Source organism: Tachypleus tridentatus, chromosome 7 (genome assembly GCF_004210375.1).
Source record: "Tachypleus tridentatus isolate NWPU-2018 chromosome 7, ASM421037v1, whole genome shotgun sequence".
In the NCBI taxonomy this organism is placed as follows: domain Eukaryota; kingdom Metazoa; phylum Arthropoda; class Merostomata; order Xiphosura; family Limulidae; genus Tachypleus; species Tachypleus tridentatus.
The window spans coordinates 180,075,066-180,101,153 of NC_134831.1; the positions used below are offsets into that span (position 1 = coordinate 180,075,066).

The 26,088-nt window shown below is 36.4% G+C and overlaps 1 protein-coding gene across 1 annotated transcript in view; it reads left to right on the top strand.

Annotated features, from left to right (window-relative positions):
- Positions 1–22,852, top strand: part of LOC143257383 (uncharacterized) — a 41,595-nt gene extending 18,743 nt beyond the window's left edge. Inside the window, exons 2-3 of the mRNA XM_076515969.1 lie at positions 12,000–12,262; positions 21,715–22,852. Coding sequence (XP_076372084.1) covers positions 12,000–12,262; positions 21,715–22,131 — 680 coding nt within the window. The 3' untranslated portion in view covers positions 22,132–22,852. The remainder of the gene's footprint in view (positions 1–11,999; positions 12,263–21,714) is intronic.
- The last annotated feature ends 3,236 nt before the right edge of the window (positions 22,853–26,088 follow it).

Genomic DNA, 26,088 nt, shown 5'->3' on the forward strand with positions numbered 1-26,088 from the left:
AAAAAACACAAAAAACAATACTACAAATAAAGACACAAACTGAAACCCTAATGCATGTTTTTTAATCAAAGAACGTAATTCAATTTTCAACGACGTTTTATTATAGCAAGTCTAAACATTCTGAGCACTGCAATAGTCAGGCTGTTTCCAGATATGTTTAAACAGTTGCTGAAAAAACTTATGGACACATTTATAAATAAATCTTCCTTTGTTTCATTTTAAATAACCATAACCAACTGTTCTAACGCTTTACGCATCAATTTCTTTACTACTCATTTTCAAACTCTTGTGTTTACTACTTTAAGCGCGCGAATTTGTTGAGGGATATTCATCATTTCCATGCGGTTTTGTTTTTATTGGTTTATTGGAGATAAGCGCGGGAATTTATTCACATAATAATGTTCACGAGGATTTTTACGTGACAAAAATGACAATATAAACTATAAAATACCATCATGCCAGCTGGAGTACTGTCCCCATGATTAATGAAAGGTTATCTTAGGACACGAAAACTTGCTCCCATTATATATAACTGTAAAAATCGCAAAATCGGCTATGAAAAGAGGAAAACTCAAAATATGAAACCGCAAATTTTCCATATATATCTTTGCGTGGACTCAACAAACCTTGGTGCTAGATTTGGTAAAGATCTGTTAAGAGGAAGGGTTGTAGTGGTAAAAAAAATGCAAAAGCGACCATAACATTCGCAAAACGCAAAACTGAAAATTTGTATGTATCTCCCCATAGACCCAATTTATATAATTTGTATTATAGAGAGAATTATTTAAATTCATGTGAATGTTTTTCTCCATCTGCCTAATAATGTTCAGCAGTAACTTAGAAATGGTTAAATTCTGTTGTGTTTTGCTTTATTTTCTTCACGTGTGATAGGGGATAAGCTACACTGGTTCCTGGAACCTAAGCTAGACAAATTATATCTCCCAAAAGTGTAATGCTAGGATAAGCTTCTCTTGAAAGTACAGTTCTGCCCAATATTTTTATGTAAAAGGTAGAATTTAAACATTTAAACAAAAGAAATTGGTAGACCTTATTTCAAAGTTATGCGTCAGATCTCAAGCGTTTACTTCCAAGTTTGAGCTACAGTCCGAATAAAGGTCAGTCAATCAGCACAGTCCGACACCGTATGGACATTGTCCGACTGTGAACCTAAGAATGAATTAACTAGCCCTAGGATTCAAGTATAGCCGTCCCTAATTTTTAACTTAATTACTATCCAATGAGTGGGTAGCCAGATAGAAACACCAGCCGCTATAAGGGTTTTATACGGATATTGTAAAACAACTAACGAATTGACTTTTATAATGCGCCTTCTTTAGAAAAGGCAGTGTGTTTAGAAATATCCCTACTCGAAACTTGGACCATCTATTCGACTTGACACTTTATCTCCTATAATCTTAAGGAAAACACTGGTTTGTCATAGTCGCGAGCCTGGTAGGATGTCGAGAGATTTGGGGCTCGAGACACTCTGCCGCCGAACACGCTCTACATTTTCAGCTGTTTATGCGTTATGGAAGTCACTGTCAATTCTGTTTTTCGTCTCAAAGTATTCGTACAAAGCCCTTGTATTGCCGGATATTGCTGATTGGCTGCCCTTCTACTGGGCAGTTAGGGATGATTGTATCTGAACTATAGATTTTTTTTTTATTATTTCACAGAAAGCTACACGAAGGCTATCTGCTGTAGCCGTCCATAGTTTCACAGTGTAAGGACAGAGAGAAGAAAGCTAGTCATCATCACCCACTACCAACTCTTGGGCTACTCTTTTACCAACGAACAGTTGGATTGACCGTCACATTATAACGCCCACACGCCTAAAAAGGGCGAGCATGTTTGGTGTGACAGAAAGTCGAACTCACGACCCCAAGATTACGAGTCGGGCGTTCTAACTACATGGCTGCTTAGCTTACATGCGCACTCAGTGTCACTAAACTCTGAAAGTTGTAATTTTTTCCATCATATTCTTGGTACCATAAAACGGGCTACAGCTTTCCAAGCTTGAGAAAATTAGATTCAGCATGTTAAAGTATAATGACTTGATCTCTTATGTCAATTTTTTCACTAAATCCAATTGTTTGTTTTTGTTATAGAATTTTGCGTAAAGCAACACAAAACATTATCTTTGCCTAGCCTCCTAATGTTGCACTGAGAGAGTAGAGTGAAGGCAGCCGGCTGCTAACTAATACTTATTTATTTTATAACAAACCCACGTCAGGCTACCAGCTGTGTTTACTACTGGAAACTGAACCTCATGTTTTAGAATTGTAATCTGCTTATCACTCTTATTTTGCAAGATGGGCCCAAAATGCAGAGGGGGATTTGAAGAAGGAAAATGACAGCGGGCCGCGAACCATGGAACCTCAGATTCATAATTCGATAAAGATTTCTTTTTTGTTTCCTTCGGCTGTCGCTATAAACCAGCAGCCCCGTCACACAAAACATGCTCGCCCTTTAAACCTTAGGGGCGGTATAATGGTACGGTCAATCCCACTATTCTTTGGTAAAAGAGTAGCCCAAGAGATGGCGGTGGGTGGTGATGACTAGCTGTCTTCTCTCTAATATTAAACTACTAACATCGGAACAGGTAGCACAGATAATCGTTGTGTAATTTTGCACGAAATTATAAAAAAAATCAGTTTGTTAAAATGCTATAGGAATATTGACGTTCTGTCACCAGAACGACGACTTTCTAAATAATCGTCTAAGTTATACATAATCATCTAAATCAGCGTTTTTCTTTATCAACAGTCATGCCCCTAGTGGCTCAAAAATACTTGTAAATGAATATTTTGTAATAAAGAAAAATAATTAAAAACTTTAAGTATAATGTACGAAATATAAGTATTTTTACATATAGAAAAAACCAAAACAAAACCTCCAAACCTCAATATCCAATCACTAAGTGAATTGATGGCATACCACTGTACCACTGGGGGTGGGCTAATTATGAGATGATAGATAGTTATTCACTATGACCCATTTTCGACTCTTCGGTTACTGTAATCGAGCAGTGTGATTTGCCTGTCACTCTCATAACGCATCTACAGTCTCAAAGTATGGAACTCCACTTTGTGCCTACGGGACATAAACCATGTTTGTCACTAAACGGTACCCAGCTTCTTACACAGAAGTTGATTACGTTAAAATTTTAATAGAGGATAACTTAACGAATGAATCAATATAGAGAAGCCCCCCCCTTCCCCAGTGGCAGTATGTCTGCATACTTCACCCGTGTGCGGGGAGCCTATTGTGTACCTTTGAGAAACGTTAATAACCACAGTCAGCTCTAGGAATCAGTATAAAAACTGTGACAGTACCTTTATTCACTGTCAGTTCTATAAATAAGTATAAAGAAACGACGAATATACGTTTACTTACTGTCAGTTCTGAATGTCAGTACAAAGAAACGCTGAAAATGCGTTTACTTATCGTCAGTTCTATTATTAAGTTTTTTTAGACTTTGTGTTTTAATGGCAACGGAGATTCCAAGAAGAAAACAATCGTAGAATAATTAGTTTTGTGATTCGAGCTGCTTTTAAGAGTGATGAACCTTTCAAGAAAGTCGACTTCGTGAAGTCCCAGTTATAACAAGTTAATAATATGAGTTTTTAATGGATCAATCGGACGCTCTCATCAATTTATTTCGAATCAGTGTTTGATCTTCCATTTAAAAAAACAATGATATTAAAGCCACTTACAGGAGATTGTATAGCACGAGTCATAAAGGAAAAACAAACGAAAAACGACAACACACACACACAAAGAAAAACGTGCATTCTGTTATATATCTATATATATTTTATTATTATTACTTCCTGAAGAGCAAATTTTCACTTAATCTCCTCTAATCATTTTCGTTTATTTAACTTCTAAATTGTTATTTAGATAAACAAAAGAGAAGGCAAAGTAAACTGGTGTGTTTAATGCTACTGGTCGTAGAAAAAGTATTGGTTCTGTTAGAAGAAGAAAAAAACAACAACACATAATTTCCAGCTTGAAAATCAAATGAAACCGGAGTTAATCCCCTGGAACAAAAAATGTACTTCGACAGTAACGATGGTAATAGGCATGATACTTAAGCGAATAGAAATATAATAATCTTGTTGTAGAAGCCCTTTGCCTCGGTGTTGGAGAATAATACGAACGAACCAAGCTTGTTTTTTTATGTTTTCCACACATGACCAGAAATATGAAGAAACGTGCATTTATGTTGGTACTAAATAGAGTACGGTAAGTAGGCCTAGTCGAAGACAAATAATGAAACAATGGAGGGATTAACATGTCTAACATCTTTAAAGTAGTTCTTCTCGAATATTCCTTCTGGAAAATCCTCCAAAATAAAAGAAAAAAAATATTCAGGAAGAGCAATTGATACACTTTCTAACTGTGAAATATTTTATGAATTCATGGAAACAATACCATTTATTGTGTGTGTGTGTACGTCTTATACTAAGTTACTCTGTTCGTTTTTCTTTGTTTTCTTAAAAGTTAAGCGCAGAGCTACGCAATGGGATATCTTTATTCTTTCTATCACGGGTATAGAAACTCGGATAATTTTTCGAAGACTTATATTTGTCGAAATCGGGTTTTATTATTTTTGTGCAAATCTACAGAAGAGTTACCAACAGATAGTCATTAATAAATTTGAAATGATAGATTTAAAAAAATACAGGTGGCTAGTGATGAGCACTCACCGCCAACTCTAGAGTTAATTTCGTATCCACAATTTTTGAAATTTTACCGTCGTACTAATAGAGCGTATCCACAATGTGTATATTGCGGCAATGGGACATGGACCATGGATCCTTATATTCATAGTCTAGTAACGCTAATCATCAGATTATTTTTAAGTATCTTTAATAGGTTGGTTACGTAAAAAGGACCACGTGTTTTAGAATACTGATGTCGTGAAACTTTCTTTGTTTTTTTAACGTACAAAACCTCCATATTTTTTTGCCGCGGCACAACGGCTCATGGAAAGACTCTAGTGTTTTTTTTTTTCAAGAACAACTTTTAGCTTATAGCTCCATCAATTTTTGCTCCCTTCCCCCTCTCAGTGGCACAGTTGTATGTCTGCGGATTCATACCGCTAGAAACCTGGTTTCGATACCCGTGGTAGGCAGACCACAGAGAGCCCATTATATAGCTTTGTGTTTGCATTCCAAAACAAACCATCACTTCTTGACCCATTTGAGATCTAATTACAGTTTTGAACTTAGAAGACCAAATCCTTTCAACTGATATATTTGACTATGCCCAAGGTCTAGTAGTTTAATTTACTCTAACCCTGCGTACAAGAATTTCAGTTTGAAAGTAGGCTGGTAGATATCCTAATGAGTAATAAAATTGAATCGGGTATACGCATCCCCACACTTGGTATTGTTAGCGCAGAAAAGAAAACTAGTAATAAAAAGGAAAACGTAGGTCTCATAGATTAATTTACTCTTATTCCGCCTAAGAGAATTCCAAGCGTCCCGGCTATTGAGGATTTCCTCTTGTGGGACTTGAGAAACCTTCCATGAATGATACAACAGCAAGAGTTTGGATTTTAAACTGTAAGTTTTGCAATTATGTTTACAGAATGCATTCGTTAAAAATTTAATGTTAGGGGTTCGTCATTACGTTGAAACTGTGCTGTTAGAGAAAATTCAAATATAATAATCTGATTCGACGACAAAGTTACAGAACAGTTTTTATACAATTTAATTTCCCGAACGAATAATGTCGTTAAACTGATAATTTACTCAATTTCAATATTCTTGTTCGATTTCTTCGTTCAACAAATATTCGGAGATAAATTATAAGTTCTAAAATAAAACTACGCTGCAAGTTATTTAGCCTAATGAACAATCCAAAATCAGCAAGCATGTTCCGTTTAAGAAAAATTAATTCCCTTTAATTATCTGGAGCAAAAATTCTTTCAACCGTTACTGCGACACGATTCGTTAGAAGGAAGAAGATTCATTAGTCTTCGTAAGTATACAGATTTTTAACTTTTAATTTACAGATGTAGCTCTGGATTAATTTTCGTTCGTCAAGTAATAGAGTGTAAGTCTTGAGTGTTTTAGGTTTCGATATATTTTGGGAAAAAAGAATAGATTTTAACTTTAACGCCATCTTGGATTCTGCATGACCAGGTGGTTAAGGCACACGACTCGTAGTTCGAGGGGCGCGGGTTCAAATCCCCGTCACACCAAACATGCTCGCCCTTTCACCTGTGGGAGCGTTATAATTTGATGGACAATCCCATTATTCGTTGGTGAAGAGTTGGCGGTGTGTGGTGAAGACTAGTTGCCTTCTCTATAGTCTTGCACCACTAAATTAGGAGCGGCTAGCGCAGATAGCCCTCGTGTAGCTTCGCGCGAAATTAAAAACAAACCAAATCTTTTGGTAATTGTTTTTATAACAGAAGGAAAAGGCAGTTTGGGAGAATAAGGGCAGAGTATTTTTAGCCCACCCAACAATCCCCCTTCTACATATCATTGATGTTTCATTCTATACTTAATTTCCGAGACTGTTGTTGATCATCCGTTTATAATTGGGCCTTGGCATGGCCAAGTGGTTAGGGCGCTCAACTCGCAATCTGAGGGCCACGGGTTCGAGTCTCTGTCCCACCGAACTTGATCACCCTTTCAGTCTTTGGGGGTAATAATGTGACGGTCAATTTAACTATTCACTGGTAAAAGAGAACTCCAAGAGTTGGTGGCGGGGGGTGATGACCACATGTCTTTCCTTTAGTTTTCACTACTACAATATGAGCGGCTAACGCAGATAGCCCTCGTGTTGCTTTGCGTGAAATTCAAACCAAACCAAAATCAAAATTATCTTAAAATTTGCATTTAAATTCTGATATCTTCTTGTGGTTGGTAATCCTCTTAAGAGAGTGGAGACAGTAAATGAAGGAAAACAAACCCAACATTAAAAACAATACCAGATGAGAAACCGTCTTTTATTTCTCACGAGAAATTTTGTTAAAACTTTTATCATAAATATTTTATTTTAAACTGACATTTAAATACAACTTTCTCATATATATAATCACTTTAAAAAAACAACGACAAACATTTACATTAATTAAGACTCTGGAAAACTCTCTTATGAAATTCAAACCCAAACAGAATGTCATATAACGCATTTATTTAACTGTAATTAGGCCCACCATGGCTATCTGGTTAAGGCGCTCGACTCGTAATCCTAGGGTCGCGTGTTCGAATCCCCGTCATACCAAACATGCTCGATCTTTCAGCCGTGGGGGCGTTATAAGTTACGGCCAATCCCACTATTCGTTAGTAAAAGACAGACCCAAGAGTTGGCGGTGGGTGATGGTGACTAGCTGCCTTCCCTTTACTCTTACACTGTCAAATTAGGGACATCTAACGCAGATAGCCCTCGTGTAGCTTTGCACGAAATTCAAAACAAACCAAAACTGTAATCAGCTTCTATGTTGTTTTTTTTTTCTTTCTACAATGTTCACGTTTTCTCATAAAACACTTTAATTCCATAGTATCCTCTCACTCCTGATAATGTAGAATCGTATTGAGTTGTTTTTGTCGTTGTAGTTGTTTTGTTTTTGTGTGGTTGTACGAAAATGAAATTCTAGCATGGAACGTATTAGGGTTTATTTATTTTGTGGGGTTGTGTGAAATTGAAATTCTGGTATAGAACGTAGTGGAGTTTGTTTATGAGATTGTGTAACATCGAAAATCTATCATGTTTATTTGTTTGTTGTTAAACATAAAGGTGCATAATTATCTGTGCTGTGCCCACCACAAGTATCAAACCCAATTTTTAGCCTTATAAGCTTTGGACTTGGAACTCCGAGTTTCCCCTTTCCAGTGGCACAGCGGTATGTCAACGGACTTATATCGCTATACACCTGTTTTTGACACCCGTGTGTAGCTTTGTACTTAATATTAAACAATAGCAGTTTTGAAATCGTATTAAAATTTTCGTTCTTTGCCGTTTTCGGCGGTTTAAAATAGAAACTACAAGGTAGAGTTTTCTAATGTTCATTATTATATCGCGGTTTCATTAGTTACTAATATTTGACTTTTAAACGGTTTTGATTTACATTCCTTAAGGTCTATGAACGAAACCAAAATATTGGGAAACAACATTTCCCCCTGATTAAATATTGACTATCAACCTTGTTTCGTTTTATTCTAAACCCGTATTCAATAACTCTTCAAGGCTTAGTTTGGTTTGTTTTTAAATTTCGCACAAAGCTACAGGAGGGCTATCTGCGTTAGCCATCCCTAATTTAGCAGTGTAAGACTAGAGGGAAGCCAGTTTGTCATCACCACCCACTGCCAACTCTTGGGCTACTCAGTTACCAACAAATAGTGGAATTGACCGTCACATTATGACGCCCCCACAGCTGAAAGAGCGAGCATGCTTGGTGCGATATGGATTCGAACCAGCGACTCTCGGATTAAGAGTCGAGCGCCTTAACCACCTGGCCACACCGGGCCACAAGCCTTAGAAATTATATTTACAAAAAGCAGTAGGTTGTGCATCTTAAAATCTTCTTTCTTCCCCAAGTGATATTTATTGACATTAAGAAAGCATTATTAAACTAATCATTCTGGGAGTCCTCATCTTCTGGCTTGCCATTATGAGTTATGTGATATTATATAAATAACAACTTAAACCTCAAATTACTGACTTCTTCAAACAGACCGTCATATTGAGTATATTTCTGTGTTTATATCCGTGTACATCACCTGGTGTAAAAAACCTAGTTAAGAACATCGAATGAAAACACTCATTTTCCGTGTAAATTCTTGGGTGTGTTAATCGCGCTCTACTTATCGCGGGTATCGAAGCCCGAATTTTAGTGTCATTAGAAATCCCGTAACCAAGAAAATTACAGGCCCGTAAAACCTAAGTAATTTCGTCTGTTTTGTGTTACAGAAAAGCTACAAAGAGATATCTGCTGTGCCCTCCGTGGGATGTCAAACCTCGTAAACCTACAGCTGTTACGCCGGCGGGACTATATAATTTAAACAAAACTGTTCTTATAAACCAAGAGCATCCATATGGAAACGGAACATGTTTGTTAAAACAATAACCGAGTAACTAAAGTCAAATAAAACTGACCACGTTTAGCAACGAAAACAAAATGGTCTTTTGACCAATAGGATGTTTTCTTTTAAATTTATAGTTCTCTTTACAGAATAAGTTCAAAGAAAAATTTCAAGTTTGGGTAATTTTCGAGAGCTATTGTTTTCCTTTGTTTTGTTTTTTTTCTCGCTCAAGCAGCCTGAAAAATGAATAGGTGGCCGTAGGGTAGATTAAGTTTCCTATATAATAATATAGAATGTGGGAACGGCGGCTTTCCATTGGTCTCGTGAAGTTGTAGACGACGAATTTTCCAATTAAACTAAGCCATCGTTTTGTTTTGTTTTCAGTTGGAGTGATGATGCACGCTTCTTTTCGTGTTAACCTGCAGAATTCGTGTCCTGTATTTCCCTGACCGATTACTTAGTTAACCCAGAGGTTGGATGTTACGGTACCCTGGTGGCAAACCTGGGCTCTAAGCATTCCAAAGCCTGTATCTAATCGACTGTCTAAGTGCGTGCCTTAGATATATGCTAGTCATTTCCACGCACTTGGATACTTTCTTATTAGGCCATAAACGGTTAACGCGAGTCCCACTGTACTGCCCTCGCGTGACGCTTTCGTTCTGCGCAGAGTTATGGAGGCGGCCGATGTTTCGTAACAGAAACAACTTAGAATTGTCCAGAGTGGTTGAAGAAACGTTGACGTTGCGTCGATAATCCGAACATAACTGCTACGCAACTCATTATACCAGCCTTTTAAATCAAAGCTCCTTTCTTCTTGATGCCTCATGAGCTAAAACTTATCTTGAATAAATGATGTTGTTGTTCAAATGAAAACTCTGACATCAAAGAAACTTAAATGAGATTACGTCATGCACGAGCTTGGATAGTGGCAGTGACGCTAGAACACCACGTGAACGATAAGCGGGAATATATGGTGAACATCACACAGATCGTAAACGAGACTGTGACAAATTAAACGATTCACGGGTTATAAGAATGACACGACTTTTAAAACTATATGATACATAAGTGTATTATAGCAACGATAACCCTTTTGATAACCCTCAAAAACTGATTTTGTGGAACACATATTTACCCATAACCCTAAACATCAAAGGATTATGTTACCCACAACCCTATACATTAAAAGGTCCTGTTACCCACGGCCCTCTACATATAAAATACTCATTTTTGTTGTGCATGGCCTTGTACATCAAAGGATCATTAACATCATGGCTCAAATATGTTATGATCTGGCCCAGTCTTAGTTTTATTTTTACATCTGTGTATGTGGCCGTTATGTGTTTACTAAGATACATAATACATAACAATTATAAAAGTTCAGTAGTTTCGATCCAGTAACTTAAACCTGAATATGTATAATGGTTTGGATGGTGAGGAGTTATTAAATGTTACAGTGGACTGTTTGTGCTCTGCCTCCAAAAGGTATCAACATCCAATTTTAAGCGTCGCGAAACTGCAGAGTTTCCGCTGAGCCGCTGGGGTCACTTGTGATTTGTTACTTTCTGTATGAACCTACATGAGCTGCGTTCAGTTTGACTCGAATCGAGCCCATCTCGAAAGTTGACGAACTTTTCCTAGCAATGAAGTATATCCCTAGCGGTACAATATAAAAACGAGTCAAGTTACACGCTGCAGATCAATATAGCCCTAAACTTCAGCGCTGAACGACTTATAAATAAATGTTACAAATAAACCTATTAGACTCCATTAAAGAAACAGTACGTATGAAGGTCGCACCAAACATGCTCGCCCTTTCAGCCGTGGGGGCGTTATAATGTGACATCAATCCCACTATTTGTTGGTAAAAGAGTTGCCCAAGAGTTGGCGGTGGGTGGTGATGATTAGCTGCCTTGCATCTGGTCTTGCACTGCTAAATTAGGGACGGCTATCATAGATAGCCCTCATGTACCTTTGCGTGAAATTCTAGAGAAACAAACAAAGCGTATTTGCGTACGTAACTGCAGTAACTTATTACACGTAAAATCTTGACCTTAACCTGGCTACTATTACGAAGATGCAATAAAACATTTGAATGCTAACAGTTTACGCTAAAACGCGTCTCTCTGAAACTTTTCCCAGAAGGAAATGCATATCAGTTTGGTTAGGTTGGCGTAAACTTCCTCGTGAAAAATAATAAATCAACATTGGAGCTCGAGCAGGAAAATCGAGTGATAGATATTAGATGCGTCTAGTTTGGTTTGATTTGAATTTCGCGCAAAGCTACACCAGGGCTATCTGCGTGACGAGAGGGAAGACAACTAGTCATCACTACCCACCGCCAACTCTTCGGCTACTATTTAACCAACAAATAGTGGACTTGACTGTACATTTTAACACCCCCACGGCTGAAATAGCGAGCATGTTTAGTGTGACGGAGATTCGAACCCGCGACCCTAAAACCGGGCCAGATGCATCCGGCAGCGACAATGGTTGTTTGAACTTTGAATGAAGTATTAATTCAAATTGGCCAGTACGTAATTTTGTATATCTTTTGTTGGAACTTCGATTCACTCACACTGGTAAAACGGGTCAGCATGGTCGAGCAGTGAATCCAATAACTCATGGTTCGAAAACCTTCACTGCAAAAACGCACACCACATTATGGATCCATGAGTATGCTATAAGCATGACTGTCAACTTCCACTATTCAGTAAAACAAATGTTTATCAAGGTTTGTAGATTAATAAACAGTTCTAACCTTATCTATTATTCCAAAATTTGCAATGGCTGTGCTTAAATAGCCAATGTCATAACCTGTAGACATCCCTAAATGCTGACTTAAGATACTTTACAATCCACAATTTTTTACGAGATAAATAAACAACACGTTATTTCTGTTTAGATAAATATACAACCACAGTTGTTGTTTATTTTATTTTTTCTTTATCTTAGTCAGCAAGAAGTCAGTGAAAAGTAAAGGTGTGAAACGAAAGAAACCGGAAAAGGCTTCCGACCATATTGAAGATTCCACAGCAAACGACAGCAGCGCTTCTAACGGCAGCCAAGCAAACGACAAACTCAAAAGAAAAAAATCTAGAACGACGTTCACGGGGAGACAAATATTTGAACTAGAGAAGCAATTTGAGATCAAGAAATATTTGTCTTCAAGTGAAAGAGCAGAAATGGCCAAACTGTTGAATGTTACAGAACAACAGGTAGAGAAAAATCGATAAATAATGAAGTGTATATATAAATATATATAAATATACCAGCTAGGCTTAAGCGCTTCATGATGATGTAAACAATTATTTGAAAAATTCTGTCTGTGTTTGTGTGTGTCTGTTTGTAACTGTTGAGCTTCTGGACCAATTATTATTCAAACCTGGCACGTACCTTTAAGGCTGACTTCCCAGGAAGTGACGTAAGAGTAATGGTTGAAATATTGTACGTGTGGTGTTTGTATATCGATTACAAATGGTTAGCCGTTGGACCCATTGTCACTAAATCTGGCATGTAGCTTAAGAGCTCTCAGGGTGTTTACCACATCTAGCCTTGTTTTTTCCCCGTGCTCTGAATGGATGCATCAGCTAGTAATTAGAATAATTGCTGAAGAATAACTAACAACAAAAATTACATCAATTATTTATTAACCATAATAATGGTAATCTACTCTTTAGAATTGCATTAAAATTTGTCAGCCAATTTCACGTTGTGTCTGGTTGCATCCTCTCAGATTACGCTGAAACTTGTCAGCCAATAATACGTTGTGTCTGGTTATTCTCTCAGCATCATATCGCAGCTTACAACACTGTATTCTATAGATATAAAAAACGACAATAGTAGGTATAGGGTTACAAAATTTGTTTAATCCTGTTACTGTATGATATCTCGCATCTGTAGAAAATGTTTTCGTATTTATTTTGTCGAATTTCGTGCGAAGATATACTCGAGAACTACCTGTGAACAGCCATCCATTATTTTGAAATGTCAGACCAGAGAGACGGCAAATAATCAACAACCACGTGGTTAAGGCACTTGTCTCATAATCTGAACGACGCGGGTTCGAATTCCCGTCACACCAAAAATGGTCGCCCTTTCAGCCATGGGGGCATTATAATATGCGGTCAATCTCACTATTCCTTGGTAAAAGAGTAACCTAAGAATTAATGGTGGAAGGTGATGACTAGCTGTCTTCTCTCTAGTCTTACATTGCTGAATTAGGGACGGTTAGCGCAGATAGCCCTCGTGTAGCTTTGCGCGAAATTAAAAACAAACTTTTGCCAGATCGAATAGTTGTCTTTGTCTGTCGCTCCTATAATGCATCAACGTCCCCAAAGTACGATTTTGTTATTTCTGTATATGACCCTTATGGGACGCGAACCATGGAACTTCATTCAAAATACTGAAAGGTCATTATGATCTGTGATTTCGAATTTTCAAATAAACAATTTAATTGAAGATCTACCCAGGTCTTTGTCTTCGTGATATTTTAATATTAAATTATTATTGGTTGTATGCAACTATATATATCTTCCCTTACAGGTTACATAATTTGTTCTTTACCAAGGAAGCAATGTTTCGTTGTTTGTTTTTGCTCAAGTGACGAAAACTGAGAATTTGAGACACATTTGAAATTGGACATGTTTGGGGCTCATTCAAGAACGGTGAAGTTTTCACCGAATTCATGCTATTGAACCTCCTCTGGTTCAATAAACGAGTTGTTTATTAATTTGTAAATAAATGTAGTGTGTTGTTCATTTTTTGAACATTGTTATTTACTTAATACATTTTCTTTTTAACTCTCAAAAACTGAACTAAGTTGGTTTCTTTTATATATTTGCGCCATGAATTTGGAATTATTTTTGGCTTTTTTTATACTTATTGCTTATAGTTTAAATGCTCAGAGCGTTTCCGATGGAGGCTTGGACTTTACAGTAATTGACTCGCCTCTGATCTCCAAAAACACAAGTTGGACAATGCATCAAAAATTGATAAATGCTCCAGTGCATTTCGGATAGTTGAAAAATCTACAATTTATGCGTATGTTTTATCATAGCAACGGAAACCGTTGTGTTACTTCAGGTTTCACCTACGATGTCTGATTCAGCTGAGATCTCTTTAAATTCGAAATTGTATGTAACCAGTGCTGTCAAAAGTGGATAGATACTGTATGAATACTGATGGGAAAATGTAATAGTGGATTAAAAACAGGGACACTACATGTAAGAGGAGTGAGGGACATTTACCCTTAAGAAGATTAGACGAACCTGAAACAAATTTGTTATAGGTTGTTGTTACGATGGTAATAATCTGTAATAATTTGTAAAAAAATAATCTGTAAAAAAAAACAGTTTTTTTTCATTATGGTATTATTAACAAGGTCATTATTATGGTATTATATAATATATAAAGTGTATAAAACAAGTTTATTATAGGTCGTTATTATGGTAGCATATATAATCTATTAGGTGTATAAAACAAGTCTATATAAGTCATTATCATGGTAGTATGTAATCTATAAGGTGTATAAAACAAGTCTATATAAGTCATTATCATGGTAGTATGTAATCTATAAGGTGTATAAAACAAGTCTATATAAGTCATTATCATGGTAGTATGTAATCTATAAGGTGTATAAAACAAGTCTATATAAGTCATTATCATGGTAGTATGTAATCTATAAGGTGCATAAAACAAGTCTATATAAGTCATTATCATGGTAGTATGTAATCTATAAGGTGTATAAAAGAAGTTTATCTTAGGTCGTTGTTACGATAGTATATAATCTACAATTTCACTTACACAGTGTATCTAATAGGTTTATCAGAAGACGCTATTTAGATTAGAGCTACAAGCCTAGCATGGTCTGCTGGTTAGAGCACTCGGGTCGCGGGATACAATTGTGTCACCAATCATGCTCGCCCTTTCACACATGAAGACGTTAGAACGTGACGGTCGATCCCGCTGTTCATTAGTAAAATATAGTCCCAAAAGTTGGCGGTGGGTGATGTTGGCCAGCTACCTTCCCTCTAGTCTTACGCTACTAAATTAGGAACGTCTAACGAAGATACCTCAGATGTAGTTTGCGTGAAAGTCAAAAAACGAAGAAACAAAACTTGAGTTCCAGAGTTCACTTAGTGGTTTTGCTCCTTGTTCAGCTGTATTGTAAGATGTTTATTTCCATTGTTAACCTCATGATGTGCTTGTTCTTCCACTCTATTGTAAATTGTTTATTTTAATTGTTAACCTCATATTCTACTTGTTCTTCCACTGTATTGTAAACTGTTTATTTTAGTTGTTAAGCTCATGGTCTACTTGTTCTTTCACTGTATTGTAAACTGTTTATTTTAGTTGTTAACCTCATGGTCTACTTGTTCTTCTCTATATTGTAAGCTTTTTATTTTAATTGTTAACCTCATGGTCTACTTGTTCTTTCACTGTATTGTAAACTGTTTATTTTAGTTGTTAAGCTCATGGTCTACTTGTTCTTCTCTATATTGTAAGCTTTCACTTTTTATTTTAATTGTTAACCTCATGGTCAACTTGTTCTTTCACTGTATTGTAAACTGTTTATTTTAGTTGTTAAGCTCATGGTCTACTTGTTCTTCTCTATATTGTAAGCTTTTTATTTTAATTGTTAACCTCATGGTCTACTTGTTCTTTCACTGTATTGTAAACTGTTTATTTTAGTTGTTAAGCTCATGGTCTACTTGTTCTTCTCTATATTGTAAGCTTTTTATTTTAATTGTTAACCTCATGGTCTACTTGTTCTTTCACTGTATTGTAAGCTATTTATTTTAATTATTAACCTAGTGGTCTACCTGTTCTTCCACCGTAATATAAGTCTGGTGAGATATTCGACTCAACATGTTATAAAGATTTAAAATCCTTCAGTTTCTCACAATTTCACATACCTCAATCATGCACTAGGAAACTGACAACAAAACTTAATAAAGAGTGCACATAGTTTGCCTACACAACGATTTTCCAGGTAGTTTAAAGGGGTTATGAGAAAACTAAAACTAATAACCTCCTATTTATAGGAACGGTTGCTCAGACGTCACTACGACATTGCTACCTGTTAGTTTTCAAGTCGAAAAAGATAACTCAGTGAGGTGCAGTGAATTGAGCCTTTAAGGTCTGTTCGTGGTGTTTGTACGACAGGTGGAAACTTTATCTGAAAAAGCGGTCATCATTCTGAAGCCCTGGGAAATGAACACAAAAAAACCTTTTTTTTCATATTAGAAATAGACCTCATAAACGACATTTTATAGGAGTATAATTAATTAAGATATTTCAATTGAGTTGTCACGATAAAACTATCAAAAAGGTTTTATATATTTTGTCACGGATTTTCTCTGTTATCTGATGACAAAAAAAAACCGGTTTCACCACTTGATATCTTGTTTTTTCTTGTTAATAAAGCTTGAACTGGGAAAACTTAATACATGCTATCTCTACAACTGATTTACTTATGTTATGTATTCTATACGTAACGGATATATCTCTCCTTCAACCTTGGGAACTGATAAAACTGTTCGTGGCTGTATACCATTAAAAACTACTGACTGCGCTCTTTGATAATTGTATTTTCTTTTAATAACAAACACACAGAATCGATCACGGTATTTGCGGATAGTTATTGATATCGCAAATATTGCGAGTTTAGGGTTAGGTAAATAGTAGTGGTAACGTAAATAAAACTAATGGATTTAATATTTAACAAGTAGCGCCGCAGCAATGATAATTTGGAGTTAGGTAATGGTAATGGTAAATTAATAATTCTTTTTAAGACATTTTGTGATGGTTTATTAGGAGTAACAATTGCAAGAAAAAAAATCCACGTTTTTTCGCGCAGTAATAAGGAAACATAGATTTTTGCCCTGATAATGATAAGTAGTTGGCTGTAAGCTGTATTAAATACGTTTGCTTATCACTGTGCCAAAAGAAAACGTTGTTTTTTTTGTAATTGTTGCTGTTAATGGTAAGGTAACTAGTCTTAATGATATTTTGTGGCTGGTAAGTGTCACCGAAGTCACAACAAATTTTGCGTTATATGGACAGTAGGTGGCGAATTATTTGTCAAGTTTATTCGGTTGATCCATCCAAATCGGTCGTTATTATTCCTGCCATAACGTGGTTTGAATCTCTCTTATCAGTGTCTGAGTTTGCAATCATAGACAGTTTGTTTGTTGTTAACCACAAAGTTACTCAAAATCTGCGCCAGCCTTCCCTAACTCTGAAATGATAGCAGCTGGTCAACACGAATCGCCACCAACAAATATTGAATTGGACAGTCACAGAATACCGCCACACGCCAGAACACGTTTGGTGACAGGAATCGAACCCGTGAGGCGGAGTCTTCGAGTCAGTTGATCGCTACTCACCAGACAGCACATACTTTATATAACATTAGATGCAACTAAGCGATACAGATATTTAGCACTTCTGTTTGGTTGAAATCAATAAATAAGAAACACAAACTTGAACTAGACGTTTGTATGAGCACGGGAGAGTTTCGTGATAGAGGGCAGAGCGTAGTCTAATGGTTAGCGTGTTCGGAATGTAAATCCGACGGTTTGTGGTTCGCAGCCTGCTGTCAGAAAATTGCTCTCCGTAGAAGCTTCTTAAAGGTAACAGTCAAATATCACTATTCTTTTAGAATAGCCTAAGAGTTGGTAGTAGATGTTGTTCACTATCTCCCTTCCCACTAGTCTTACACTGATAGATTGGGAAATGTTATTATGTGACGGTCAGTCCCACTATTTGTTAGTAAAAGAGTAGCCGTAGGTGGTAATGACTTGTTGCCTTCCCTTTAGTCTTACACTGCTAAATTGGGAAAGGTTATAATGTGACGGCCAGTCTCATTATTCGTTGGTAAAAGATTAGCCCAAGAGTTGGCGACAGGTGGTAATGATTAGTTACCTTCCCTCTAGTCTTACACTGCTAGGGTAGGGAAGGTTATAATGTTACGGTTAATCCCACGAGTTGGCGGTGGGTGGTAATGGCTAGCTGGCTTCCTTCCCTCTAGTTTTACACTGCTAGATTAGAGATGGCTTGCGCAGATAGCTCTCCTGTAGCTTTGCGCGAAATTCAAAAACAAATATTTCAGGCTTATATCGACAGAATACACAAATCCAAATAATGAAAACAATCTAACAAACATAATCATTAAAGTAGTTATGAAAAACATCGAAAAATATCTACCACAAATGTTAACATACATTATAAACTCTGTTAAACATGGATAAATTCACACTATTACACATCAATATCCAGGGTGCTATTACTTCCAACACCTCTCCCCGTTAAATTTGTACATCTGATCTTTAGATAAAATCAAATTTAAATAAAAATAATTAATAAAATAGTGCTAAAAACAACAAAAAACAGCCATCTACGTAGCAGAATGAAAAAAAATGAAAGAAAAATATAAATGGACAGTGACCTAAAAAGGACCAGATTTAAAGTTATGCTATTACTACATATTAATCAGTCAGTTCCAACAGTGTAATGGAAGGAGGAAGAGGTTTGATGTACATGACCCTCCTGGGTATAAACATATTCCCAAACACCAGAGCGAGAGAGATATATAAGCCTTCGGATTTTCTGCTGTGTCACTGGGGGCGACTGTTCGAAAATAAAACATTTGTGTTTGTGTGTAGTTTAGCCTTAACATCTACAGTATTGTTTGAAAAATTGCTTCTTCCTTACACGTGTCATCGAAAATGTCAGTAAGTTGTAGCATTGGTTTCAAACTGAGCTGTTTTATTTTTTAATTATGGCAAATATAGGAGAGCCATCTGTCGTCATCTATAATTTTGAACTATCTATACTTTTCCCGATTCAACTTTTCTTGTTTTTCAATATGTCCGCGTTGACCACATAGGATTTTTTTAAGCACATTATTTCGCAATTTATTTATGTGATAAAATGTGCATTCGTGAAACTGTAAGATGGGCAGAAACATAAAATTACTCAGTATGTTGCCCCATGTGCACATGCTACAGATTTATGGAAAACTTCAGTTATTTGTATACTTGAAGCAGTATCAGGTTCATGGTAGAAGAGTCCGTGACGCGTCAAAGACAGATAGACCAACTTGATAGAAACTTATTTACTATTTTCCTCGTGGCAGGTGGCGTGTTAAGTCTTGATCAGTGTAGTTTCATATAACTTGACTCGTTATAATAATCTCTGTCTGTCTCTACATGTATTTCCTTTAATCTTAATTCCTACCACTTTGTTCCAAGTTTCTCTGTTTTACTATTATTTACCTCTCCGAATTTACAACGTCGATACCCGTGGTGAGTATAGCACAATAGCCCATTGTGTAGCTTTGTGATTACCTTTAAGCAAGCAGTTGCTTGGTGTGGTATTAGATGCTATTTTAATTTTTTCCAACGGACTCTTTCTGGTTGTTTGGCGAATCCATTTCTTTCTGCATTGTTTCACACCGCCATCAGTAATTTGATTATCAATATTTTCACTCCTGTAATACTTTATTAATGTTAGAAGATTATTAATTACAAAAGTAATATTTATTTAAAACTATTAAAATTAATGTAAGTGATGACTTTATTTTAATAATTATTATCTGTTGTTATCTGGGGTTGATAGGTTAGTACAGTTGGTAAGACTTTCAGTGGATGAAATGCAACGATGGGAATATATTATTAGGCAACATCCTATTCATCGTTTGACTACTGCAGCTAGCAGTGATTATGAAACACTAAACCTTATATTGCAACACTAATAAATTAGTACAGAGAGTGAATTTTCCTACGACTTTTTCATACGCATGCTGGGACATGATCCCTGTGAAAGATCTCTGGATTTTGGAGCTGGCGATCTGGGTTCGAACCGTGCAACAACACAGAATATTCTCGTTCACTTTAAGCTATGTGTGCATTATAGGAGTGACAGTCAATGCTTGAACATAAATGGTCGGTGGTAAGTTACTGCATGATGGCCGATGCTTCGCTCTGGTCAGTTACTATTTCAAATTAAAGTTTGTTTTTGTTTTTTGGAATTTCGCACAAAGCTACTCGAGAGCTATCTGTGATAGCCGTCCCTAATTTAGCAGTGTAAGACTAGAGGGAAGGTAGCTAATCATCACCACCCACCGCCAACTCTTGGGCTACTCTTTTACCAACGAATAGTGGGATTGACCGTAACATTATAACGCCCCCACGGCTGGGAGGGCGAGCATGTTTTGGCGCGACTCGGGCGCGAACCCGCGACCCTCAGATTACGAAGCGCACGCCTTAACGCGCTAGGCCACTCAAATTAAAGACAGCAGTAATAGCTTCGCCGTGAATATGAGCTAGAAACCTAAATATTCAGAAATATGTTGCCCCTGATAGTCAAGATGTGATAACAATTTATTATTTCATAATCACGAAACGTTTATTGAAAAACGTCCCAAAAGATAAAGCTTAATATTTATTGAATCAGGGGAGTATATTCATCTGGTGTTTCCTCAGAGGGTGAAAACACACAGTTATCACCACATTTATGTGCACAGAAAGTTAGACTGTTACACTTTTTAAAATCATAAGCACACAGTCAAAAGTGATTTAATAATTTTAAACTCTTAAAAATACACTAAAAATGCCAAACTTTTCAATACAGCTATTCTGTACAGACAAGTTTGTGAAGCTGTCTCCTTCCCAAAAAAAAAAATCTCCAGTGACTCAGCGGCAAATGTGTATGTTTATAATTACAAAAAGGAGATTTGTCGTTAAACATGCTGAGCATAGATCATTTTGTACTTAACAACAACAGTAAAAAACGTTTGCAATTAAATATACTATGTTTAGCCCAGAGAATGATTGCTAAAAGTATTATTAAACGGACAGATTAGAGTCACGAAGACACATGGGTTATTAAACGGACAGGTCAAAGTCAGGGCGACAAGTCGGTTATTAAACAGACAGAACAGAGTCAAAGCGACACGTGGGTTATTAAACGGACAGATCAGAGCCTTAAACAGACAGATGAGAGTCACGACGACACATGGGTTACCAAATGGACAGATCAGGTATCGCAACGACACACCGGTTACCAAACGGACAGATCAGAGTCGGGGCGACACATGGGTTAATAAACAGACAGATCAGAGTCAAGGCGACACATAGGTTATTAAACGGACAGATCAGAGTTACGGCACCGTATACCAACACTCGATACTTGCTAACAAGATGAAGGAAGTGATTGTCAGGATTTCAATCTCCCCACGTTCTTTCACATATCGCGGCTCGAGCCTTGGACCTTCCGATCTGCATCAGACTGAATAAAGAAGGGAAATTATGTAGTCTTTCTTTTTCACTCTTAAAACAAACTAGAAATAACAGAAATATAATAATCTAGATTTATTTCCACTATTGTAAGTTGGTCGGAATATAACCACAATAAAATAATAGTAACAAGACATTCAGTATTACTCGTAATAAATTCTTTGATGTACCTAGAGTGAAAAACAAGGAAGCGTGTTTCTTATTTAAACAAACTATAACTGACAATATTCAGTGTTTCTGTCATAATTATCCATTGGTCCCCAAAATGTCCAGTACTTTACCATCTAATATGACTTTAGCAAATTATTGAGCAGTTATAAGACGTGCATTAAATTGACACCTTGAATTTCTTTCTTTCGTGTTTACAGGTAAAGATTTGGTTTCAGAATAGAAGAACGAAATGGAAGAAAAAAGATGGTATAACGAACGCCCAGGCAGCCGAACTCCGTAGCAGCTCTGAGAAACCGGACACAGGTACTGGTAAAAAGAAGCAACCCAAGAAACCCCAAGAATCTATAGACTCTAAAACACCCCCTGGTGACGGTACATCAGAACAAACGCACACCAAAGCCGTCGATCCTCCAGAAAAACCTTTCCCCCTGTCTGCAGATGGGAATCTTTCTGATTCATTGGACATTGCTGCTCTAAAACATCTTTCCCCTCCATCAGCTGATCAGGGGGACTCGAGTTTTACTTTGCCCCAGCAGGTGTCACGGACAGACAGTGAAAACTATATTGAAGGAACAGATTGTAATTCTTCACAGTCTACAAGTAGCAGTCACTGACGAGTTAAACGCCACCTGTCGACGGAGATACTGTACAAACTTGTGTATAAAAGAAAGTATATTAATACCACGATTAATCACCTGTCTCATGTGTTCTATGTGACAAGAACTGACGCTGGAGTCTCATTTCTTTCTTTCTAATAACGAAGACGAAACTTTCTCATTTGTCGACCACGTGATCTACCCCCCGTGAACAGAACAAATGAAAACTGCCAACAGAAGAGAAACTTAACCCTATAAATAATTGTAGAAGGCTTCTATTAAAAAACAAAACAAAAAGCGACTTTGAGGAGGTTTCGCTTTTAAATCAGATAACAATTGAATGATACAAACCTGTATTATAATCATATACCCACAGTCGGAAAATCTCTGTTTATATAGCATATGTAACTTAACTAAAAATAACTGTGGAACTTGTCATTGTTTTAAGTGTCTTCATATGGACATTACGTGCGATTTGGGTAAGATAGTGCTGTAATCTTTGGTAAATTTTTAGGAAGGGATTACAGCTGTTTTTAGGCGTATTATGTATATAAATGTCACTGTTTTAGTTGGTAACGAGCCTACCCGTTCACACTGTATTCTGGTGCTTAAGTCATTGTAGAGTACGTTTTGTGACCGTTTATAGTTTGTGAATAAATATATCGTATAACGTCAGGAATTTACGTTAACGTTGTACATGGAAGAGATATTAAAATTATATATATATATATCTTATACTTAGAAATCGTTTTACAAATAGACTTATTTTCTTGTATCACGTGACTATTTTAGTTTGTGTGTAAATGTAGTCGGTGAGAAAAAAAAATCTCCCACCCCCACGTATGTATGAAATTTGTTCAACAAGAATTACGCAATAACAAACTGGTTTATTTACAGGTAGGGTCACTATCATTTGTCAGTGGTCAACGTTGGACGTACTTGACCAGACACGATGAAAAATATTTACAACAAGATTATAAGAGAAAATTCCGTATTCAGAATGATTATGTCTTAAAGCCTTGAGTCAGGTGAGCTCAGTGTGTTTACATGCAGGTTAGGAATCGTAAGTTCCGTTTTGGAAGATTTTCTGATGTTGATCAGGATGTTGTAAGCCCATATTTACTACATAAAACGTTTCTTGTTCTTTTGGAAATAAGCATCTACCTTATTAACAGGTGTTAATAATGGCGCTTCATCTATAAGATATTAAAGTACCGGTACTTTGCGTCTCGGATATTAAGTTTTTCAAAATATACAGGCTACTTATGAAGAACATTCCGTACCTAAAACAACCGTGTGTCTTTCAAAAAAGGATTATTTTATTTTGGGAGAGGTAAATTTCACCGGAAGCATCAGTTTTACACGAGAAAATTTGAATATGGTATGAAGGGGGTTCCAAAAAACTGCCACACGAGGTGTTCGATACGTTTTTATCATCCTGAATCATTACATCAGGTTATTGAGTCGTCGTCTTTTCTGGACAGGCCCGGCGTTCCACTCGTAATCTGAGAGTCACAGGTTCGAATCCCCGTCGCACCTAACATGCTCGCCCTTTCAGCCGTGGGGCCGTTATAATGCGACGGTCAACCCCACTATTCGTTAGTAAAAGAGTAGCTCAAGAGATGGCGGTGGGTGGTGGTGACTAGCTGTCTTCCCTCTTGTCTTACACTGCTAACTTACGGCCAGCTAGCGCAGATAGACTTCGTGTAGCTTTCCGCGAAATAAAAAAACAATTTTTTTGCACAGTGTTATTTAAACCTTTAAAAATATCGTTCACACGTTGTACTAAACTTACCTTTCTTGTATTGTCTAAAGATAAAATTTGAGAAAAGAATACCAATGCTAATTTGTGAGAAAAACTATTTAAATATAGAGTACAAAGTGGTTTTCAGAGAAAAAATTATGTACTAAGCTTTCACTCCCCCGCTGGGACAGCGGTAAGTCTTAGGATTTACAATGCTAAAATCAGAGTTTGGATTCATCCCGGTGGACACAGCAGGATATGTTCTAACAAAAACACGCAAAAACAAATTATGTTCTTATTTCGCGGACTTTTGTATGCAGCATATCTGTCCCCCTTCCCCTCTCTTTTTTTTTTTTTCTTTTCACGTAACCATCAGTCGCGATGACTGTGTTCTACCACTAGATGTCACTTTAACAAAGATGCTATAAATGCTTGAGTTTATTCACTTGGAAGTTTGTAAAAACCAAAAGAAAGGCTTAATAAACGAGATTTGAAAGGCGTGATAATTTACACACTTTGCATAATAACCTAATTAATTACTACATAAATTTGTACTAAAACAAAATTTTCGTGACAGGTAAACTAGGCATATTTAAAATGTAAAATTTTAGATAAATAGGCAGAAAAAATGCAAACTGAAACTAATGTTATAAAAACGACTATTTCCACCTAAACTTATAAGTTACTGTTTCTTATTATATCTTTTCTTTATCACTTAACACTTTCTAAAATATTTATAAAACTTTCTTACAAAAATTTATTTTCCGACTTCACCGAGGCCCGGTGGTTAAGGCACTCGACTCGTAATTCATGGATCGCAGGTTCGAATCCGCGTCACATCAAACATGTTCGCCCTTTCAGCCGTGGGGGCTTTATAATGTGACGGTCAATCCCACTATTCGTTGGTAAAAGAGTAGCCCAAGAGTTGGCGGTGGGTGGTGATGACTAGCTACCTTCTCTCTAGTCGTACATTGTTAACTTAAGGACGGCTAGTGCAGATAGCCCTCGTGTAGTTTTGTGCGAAATTCAAAACAATCCAATGATAAACAGCAACTAATTACTGTACGTTTATTTCTATTGTGTGACGAGCCTCTCGTAAATCATATGCGTGATAGATTAGTTAATATACATTGATACCGAAGTAACACGTCGTCATGAGATTTCCAAATAATCTTTTTATTTCACTGCTCACTTCTTGTTAATTGGTAATAAATGTTTGAAATGTTATTAACCTTGAAAGAACTGGAAATGATCCGGTTGTGACGTAGTATCATGATACCAAATCAATGTTTTTGTTGAGTGAACGTTTGTACTATTCTGTCTATGATACTTGTTTTCACACAATTCAGAGAAACTTTGTTATCCGGATAGCACGTCTTCCTTTTTGACATCTACATACTTCAGTAAATGCATTCTTTTATCCGGATAGCTAGCTTTCATTTCGAAAATTGGCATGCTATCAGAGAAATTCATTCTGTTATCTGGGTTGCTAACTTTTGTTTTGAAGACGTGTGTACACGGATGTGTTTAGAGGTAGTTTTTAATAATGTCTTGTTATCTGACAGGGAATTTTGGTTCGTTTCTCATAGTAACAGCAGTTCGAATGTCGCAAAAAAAGTTAGTATATTGAGTTTTGTAAACAGATTATGTTAAATTTTGAGAATTAATGCAACTCGAGGCTATATGATGGATCATATCATATTTCGAAAAATTAGCGTAAAAAAGACTATCAATACAATATCTGTTGTCATGAGATACTCTTTAGCAGTGGCATTAGTTTTGTTTTTGTTACATCATATGGTTCATAAAAAGTAAAACCGTGTAACACAATATCCAGAAATTAACTTTTATGTGGGAGAAAATTATATGATTCTAGTAAGACGATACGAGTGGGTACGGAACAAAACAAAACTGCGCCATTCGCCTATTTTGTGGTAAATAAAATATGGCAAACATTGACTCAATTAAAATAATAATGCATAATTTATGTAAAATGTAAATAAATAATAATATGCTATTAATTTTTATCCTAATTTTGATAATAGAAATAACTGGAATAATTTAATTACACTTATAATTCATATACTTAATATACTTCACACCATTATGTTACTTAATTTTGAAATTGAATCTATAAATACCATTGACAATGCAATTTTTATACTTCCTTAAAATTTTGAAAAAAAAACTCTTTCAAGCCTTTTATATGACAGACAGGATGTCGTTCACAT